The sequence below is a fragment of the Penaeus japonicus genome, unplaced genomic scaffold (genome assembly GCF_977035675.1).
Source record: "Penaeus japonicus unplaced genomic scaffold, GWHDUDI00000001_assembly GWHDUDI00000034, whole genome shotgun sequence".
NCBI classification, from domain to species: domain Eukaryota; kingdom Metazoa; phylum Arthropoda; class Malacostraca; order Decapoda; family Penaeidae; genus Penaeus; species Penaeus japonicus.
The window spans coordinates 12,182,180-12,189,679 of record NW_028234436.1 but is presented as its reverse complement, the minus strand read 5'-3'; the positions used below and the strand labels follow the sequence as shown (position 1 = coordinate 12,189,679).

General features: G+C 44.5%; 1 protein-coding gene across 5 annotated transcripts in view; it reads left to right on the top strand.

Moving 5' to 3' along the window:
• The window catches only part of LOC122253779 (uncharacterized), a 92,307-nt gene that overhangs the window by 79,312 nt on the left and 5,495 nt on the right, over positions 1–7,500 (top strand). For all 5 annotated transcript variants that reach the window (XM_086530844.1, XM_086530842.1, XM_086530843.1 and 2 more), the window contains exons 5-6: positions 5,087–5,249; positions 5,423–6,021. In XM_086530844.1, coding sequence (XP_086386970.1) covers positions 5,087–5,249; positions 5,423–6,021 — 762 coding nt within the window. The remainder of the gene's footprint in view (positions 1–5,086; positions 5,250–5,422; positions 6,022–7,500) is intronic.

Genomic DNA, 7,500 nt, shown 5'->3' with positions numbered 1-7,500 from the left:
GTGAGAGATAGATAGAAAGTGAGAGAGTGAGAGTGAGAGTGAGAGAGAGAGATATCGTGTGAGAGAGAGAGAGAGAGAGAGAGAGAGAGAGAGAGAGAGAGAGAGAGAGAGAGAGAGAGAGAGAGAGAGAGAGAGAGAGAGAGAGAGAGAGAGAGAAATAGGAAAAGGATCGATGAGAGTGAGAGAGAGAGAGAGAAACAGGAGGGGAACGTGGAAAAAAAAGAGAGAGAGAGAAAAAAAAAAGGAAGAAGACATAATACGAAAACAAAGAAAAAAAAAAGAAAAAGAAGGAGAGACAAAAAAACAAAAACATAAACAGAAACAGAGATCAAAATCAGACAGACAGAAAGACAGACCCAGAGCCACAGACACAAACACAGAAAATAAAAAACATCGAAAACACAGAAACCACATAAACCACATAGCGAGACAGCATAGAAACGAAGATGTGTGTCAAGGAACATGAAGAGGCTGGTAGGCTAGGGTCAAGAGGCTGTGGAAGGAAGAAGTTCTACACGGAGATGAGAGAGAAGTGGATGCTATTTCTGGCGAGAGGAGATAGCCTGGTAATTGAGTCTGGAAGATGCTGTATGCTGCTAGTCTTTGAGGCTCTGTCGGTTGCGTAATGTCGGATACGGTGTGTGTGTGTGTGTGGTTGTTATTAAACGAAGGGATATGCTGAGTGAGTGAGGAGAAATAATTTGGATTTTAAAAAAATGAGAGATTGTTTTTATTATCATTATTGGTATTATCATTATTATTATTGTCCTCCTCATCACCATTTTTATTACTATCATTATTAGTATCATCATTATCTTATCTATTACTATTAATATCATCATTGTATTTTTTTTTTTTCATAAGCGATATTCCCCGCGGCTGATGACGTCACGAAAGCTATAAATATGAGCCGTGTCGAGCGGAAAATAGAATTGTTGTCAAGCAAAGAAAGAAAGAATAGATAAATAAATAAATAGTCACACATAGGGATATAAAATGACTGCTGTCTGGCTAAGAATAAGAATATTTCCCACTCAATGCGGCTTAAGTTTATGGCTTTCGTGACGTCATAAGCCACATCGTTTAGGAAATATGAAATTTGTATAACAAATTGAATTAAACTGTATAAAAATCACATATGATCATCCTCAGAATAAGATAAAACAGATAGATATTCAGTCATAATGAAATAGAGAAAAACACACTAGTAATAGATATAGTAATTAGTAATATATAATAAATAAGTAATAAATAATAAATTAGTAATAAATGATAATAAATAGAAACATGAAAGTGCAGATAAAAGTCCGGAGTGAAAGGGTAAACTCAAACAAAAGCGAGCAAAACGAATAAACGTAATAACAAATAAAAGGCAGACGAAATGAAAACGAGGTAACAGGCGAAGAACAGGCAGTCAGACGAGATAAGAAAGACAGCGGCAGATGATGATAAAGAGACCGAGAGATGTGAGGATGAGAGATGCCACTTTACATCGTCATATATTACTAATTTTATTATCACTATCATTATCATATCAATATTATTACTATGATCATCATCATCATCATCATCACTATTATTATCATTTCCATTATCACTATCATCATTATTATCATCATAAGAATAATCATCATAATTTTCGATTTCTATCACTTAATCAATTCTCTTTATATACATCACTTTAATCACTCATTTTATTCATGTTTATAACAAAAAAAGAAAAAGAAAAGAAAGGTTGAAGTTGAAAGCGTAAGGTGCAAGAGAGTGTGCACGAACACACCCTCTAGTGTCGAGGAAGAAAAGTTGCAAGACCGATGGAAACTTCCTTTGCAATGAACAGGGAATGGTCAAGGGAAGGATGTCTGAATCACAAAAGGAAAGTTTGATGATAATGATAATGATGATGATGATGATGATAATGGTAATGATGAAGATAATGATGATGATGATGATGATAATGGTAATGATGAAGATAATGATGATGATGATGATAATGGTAATGATGAAGATAATGATGATGATGGTGATAATGGTAATGATGAAGATAATGATGATGATGGTGATGATGATGTGAGGATAATGTTAATGATAATGATGATGATAATGATTATAGTAACAATGTTCATGAAAAGGATAAAGATAACAATGATAGGAGGGATGATAAGAATAACAATAATGATCATGATAATAATATTAGTAATAATAATAAAAATGGTAATATTAATGATAGATATGATGACGATAATGATAATGATGATATTAACAATATCAATAATAATAACAACAACATTATTAACTACAACAATGACAAAAAAGAAAAGAAAAGAAAGAACAAAAAAAAAAAAGTATATATATATATATATATATATATATATATAGATATATATATATATATATATTATATATATATATATATATATATATATATATATATATATATATATATATATCTGGATGCGGAAGCTATGAAGACCAGAGCAACAAGAAGAAAAATAGATTAATGATGATCCGAAGGATGGGGGGGGGGGGTTAAGATGTGGTTATTGTGTGTGGCAGATGGAGTATTGTGTGGTTGTGGTAGGGGAGAGAAACGTGGTTGCGAGAGAGTGTGGTTGGATAGGCATGTAGCTTACCCATTTGTTTAGTCTTGGATTTCTTCTTGTTTTTTCTTCTTCTTCTTCTTCTTCCTCTTTATCATCTTTTCATTCTCCTTTTTTCTCTAATATCATCTCCGCTCGTCAGAATCATTATCTTTTTTCTTTTTTTTTATCAGAAAGATAGATTATCTTAGAAAAAAGAAAAGACAACTACGCAGAAAGGGAGAAAGAAAAACTTTTTTTTTTCTGGCGAAAAGAAAAGAAAAAAATATAGAAAAAAATATATATACATATATGTATATATATATATATATATATATATATATATATATATATATATATATATATATATATATATATATATATATCTTTATATAGAGAGATGCACACACACACACACACACACACACACAAATATATGAGTATATATGTATATGTATAAGTGTATATGTATATATATATATATATATATATATATATATATATATATATATATATATATATATATATATACATATACACACTTCTATATACAAAATCAGATAAACGGTCTATGAGACACACGCGAGTCAGTCCAACATCCCAAGAAAAAAGAGAAAGAGAGAGAGAGAAAAAAGGAAAAAAAACTTTCCTCTCTCTCCCGTGGCTGCCAAGACACCCTCCACCCTCAACCCCCCATCTCCTTACCCTCTCGCCGCTCTTGTCCCCATGCCCCCCTCCCCACCCCCCCCACGCCTCTTCCTTTCCACTCCTTACCCCCTCCCCGCCCCGTCCCCCCTCCTCTCCATCCTTACCCCCTCCCCTCCCCGACCCCCATCCTCTCCATCCTTACCCCCTCCCCTCCCCGACCCCCATCCTCTCCATCCTTACCCCCCCCCCCTCCTCTCTCGGCAAAGAGCGCCAGTAGTCAGCCTAACTATTCGTAGTTATCTGAGATGTTCCAGCGTTCCTCTGGCAACGTAATTAGAACCCCCTCCCCCTCCCCCTTCCCCTCCCCATCCTCTCTGCTCCTCTCTACTCCCTCTGCTCCTCTGCTCCTCTCTACCCCTCTCCCCCTCCTCTCTGCTCCCTCCCCCTCCTCTCTGCTCCTCTCTACCCCCCTCTCCCTCCCCCTCCTCTCTGCTCCTCTCTACCCCTCTCCCCCTCCTCTCTGCTCCCTTCCCCTCCTCTCTGCTCCTCTCTACCCCCCTTCCCCTCCCCCTCCTCTCTGCTCCTCTCTACCCCCTCTGCTCCTCTGCTCCTCTCTACCCCCCTCTCCCTCCCCCTCCTCTCTGCTCATCTCTACCCCCTCTACTCCTCTGCTCCTCTCTACCCCCCTCTGCTCCTCTGCTCCTCTCTGCCCCCCTCCCCCTCCCCTTCCTCTCTGCTCCTCTCTACCCCTCCCCCTCCTCTCTGCTCATTTCTACTCCCTCTGCTCCTCTCTACCCCCTCCCCCTCCCCCTCCTCTCTGCTCCTCTCTACCCCCTCCCCCTCCCCCTCCTCTCTGCTCCTCTCTCCCCCCCTCCCCCTCCCCCTCCTCTCTGCTCCTCTCTACCCCCCTCTCCCTCCCCCTCCTCTCTGCTCCTCTCTACCCCCTCTGCTCCTCTGCTCCTCTCTACCCCCCTCTCCCTCCCCCTCCTCTCTGCTCCTCTCTACCCCCTCTGCTCCTCTGCTCCTCTCTACCCCCTCCCCCTCCCTTCCTTACCCCCATACCCCCTGCCTCCCTTCTCTATGATACTTATATTACTTCCTGGTTGTTGTTTTTTTGTTTCATTTTATTTCGTTTTTCTTTCCTTTTTTTCTTTTTTTTTCTTTGAAGGTCGTTACTGGATCTTCTAGACTGACAATTTGGTGTATGTTTTATGTATGTGTACGGTGTTTTTGTACATATACATTACTTTTTTTTAAAGTTTATGTATCTTGTTTGTTCTTGCTTAGTGCCCCCTACTCCTGTTGTTGTTTTTTATTATTATTATTATTATTGTCTGTATGTCTCTCTCTTTATCTTTATATATTTTTTTCTCTCTCTCTTTCTTTCTCTCTCTCTCTCTCTCTCTCTCTCTCTCTCTCTCTCTCTCTCTCTCTCTCTCTCTCTCTCTCTCTCTCTCTCTCTTTCTCTCTCTCTCTCTTTCTCTCTCACTATCTCTACCTTTGTCTCTCTCACACACTCTTTCTCTTTCTCTACTTCTCTCCTCCCTCATTATTCATCTTATGAGAGCTTCCCCCAAGTCCTTACCAACAGCATCACTCTCCCACGCCCCTCCCTCCCCAGGACTTCACCTCTACCCTTCCCCTCCTCCCCCTTCCCCTTCTCCTTCTCCCCCTCCCCACTCCCCTCCCCAAGACACCATCACTAACCTCCCCGTCCCCCTCCCCCTTACCCATACTCTCCACTCCCCTCCCCAGGACACCATCACTAACCTCCCCGTCGCCCTCCCCCTTACCCATACTCTCCACTCCCCTCCCCAGGACACCATCACTAACCCCCCCGTCCCCCTCCCCCCGTACAGAAGCGGCCGTGGCAGCAAGCGGAGCCTGAGGTCGCCGCCCGTCCAGCGCCAGCGGTGTGTGCAGCTGGAAGGGGGCGAGGGCGACGACGAAGGGGCGGGGGTGCCAGGCCGGTCTCCCCGCCCGCTCCCCGCGTCGGCCGAGCACAGAGACGTCGTTCTGGAGGTGGGCGGGATTCGCTGTATTGCTTTTCTTATTCATCTAATTATCTTTCAAAAAAAAAAACTTGTTCATGACTTTTTTTTATATGTGTCCATAGTGTTGAAACTCATGAACCTATTGTGTTGCGAGTTCCGAGTGTCAGTATGGCTGTGCGCTTAAACTCGTGCCTGTTGCAGGTTGACCCCATCCGCGTGACGACCGAGACGCCCTCGCCGGAGGTGCCTGTCGTGGTGGTGGCGACGGCCGAGGGCGGCACGCGCACGCAGGCCCTCTACCGTCTCCGCGGGCGGTCTGCCCAGCCCTCCTCCTATAACCACAGTGCCTCCGGCGGAGACCCGCTCCCGAGAACACACACATATCACAAGTACGGCAGCGCCAGCTTCGACCTCGCGAGGCCGAGCGGCTACGAGAAGGCGCGCGCGGCCTTCCACACGAGTCGCAGCAGCTTCGAGGGCGACCGGCGGCTGTCCCTGAGCGCCCGAGGGGCATGTGAGAGCTTCGACAAGGGCGTGGGCTCGGGCAGGCACTTGCCATCCATGGACGCGGCGTCCCGGCCCTGCGGCAGCAGCAGTAACAGCGAGCGGCCACTGCAGGAGGGCCCGCCGAGGGGAGGCTTCCGCCGCAGCCGCAGCGAGAGGGTCGCGGGCGGTACCGCGTCCGGTTCCTCTCCCGCCCGCAGCGAGTCGCTCCGGGTGGCCAGGCCGCGGCCGCGCCTCCAGGACGTCGAGATGACGGAGATCTGCTCGCCCAGGAGGATGCACTACGACGACTATAGGTAATGATGACTCGGGGTCGCGGCTCCTCCTGCCTCCCCTGTGGCTAGCGCCGGCCGTGGCCCCTCGGGGCATGGAATGGGTAAAAGGGGAGGTCTATTTGGCAGTATAGATAGATAGGGGAGAGAGAGTAAGGGAGAGAGGGAGAGGGAGAGGGAGAGGGAAGGGAGAGAGAGGGAAAAGGGGGGGAGGGAGAAAGGGAGAAAGGGAGGGAAGTATAAATAGACAGAGAGAATTAGAGAGAGAGTAAGGTAGAGAGGAAAAGGGGGAGGGAGGGGAGAGAGAGGAAGGCAGAGAGGGGGAAGAGAGGGAGGGAGGGAGGGAGGAAGGGAGAGAAAGAGGGAGGGATGGTGGGAGAGACGGAGGGAGAGAGAGATGAAGAGATAAATTTATTTAGCAATTTAAATAGATAGAGAAATAGAGAGTAAGGTAGAGAAGGAAAAGGAGAGGGAGGAAGGAAGGGAGGGAGGGAGGGAGGAAGAGAGAGAGGGAGAGAGGAATAGAGGGAGGGACGGAAGGGGGGGGAGGGGGAGAGAGAGAGAGAGAGAGAGAGAGAGAGAGAGAGAGAGAGAGAGAGAGAGAGAGAGAGAGAGAGAGAGAGAGAGAGAGAGAGAGAGAGAGAGAGAGAGAGAGAGAGAGAGAGAGAGAGAGAGAGAGAGAAAGGGAGATAGATAGATAGATAGATAGATAGAGGGAGAGAGAGAGAGAGAGAGAGAGAGAGAGAGAGAGAGAGTATATATACATATACACACATCATACGCCACTGTAACACGCACGTAAGACTGCTTTATCATTCATCATTAAACGCGCTAATCGCCATAAGCATTTACAATGTAACCGAAACGCTACGGTCATTTTGCGTTAATCCCCGACCGGAAACAGACGGCGATTTCTTACGGAAAACCTTACGCGTCTGCCCCGTTCCCTTCCGATTATTTATAGCTTATTAACTACAACTTCATATTCATAACTCATTTGCTAACTACTTATTACTTATTACTTATCCCTTGATACTTATAACTTATTACTTATAACTTGTTGCTTAGAACTTATTACTTAGTACTTATTATTTATACCTGTTACTTATAACTTCCTACTTATAAGTTATTACTCATCACTTACTTAGAACTTGTTACTTATAAGTTATTACTCATAACTTACGTAGAACTTGTTACTTCCCCCGAACACGATTAAGTTCTGAGCTGCTGTCTTCCCCTCTTTTAAACCTTTGCTGTATCTGAACTTTTGTCTTTCACTGACTTTTGATTTCAAATCTTGGAATGAGGAAGCGACTGTGAGCTTGTGCGTGGGGGTAAAAAAAGGGAGTTTATATTTAGGTAGGGGAGAGCAAGAGAGAGAGAGAGAGAGAGAGAGAGAGAGAGAGAGAGAGAGAGAGAGAGAGAGAGAGAGAGAGAGAGAGAGAGAGAGAGAGAGAGAGAAAGGGTAAAAGAAAGAGAGAGAGAGAAAGAGAGAAAGAAAGA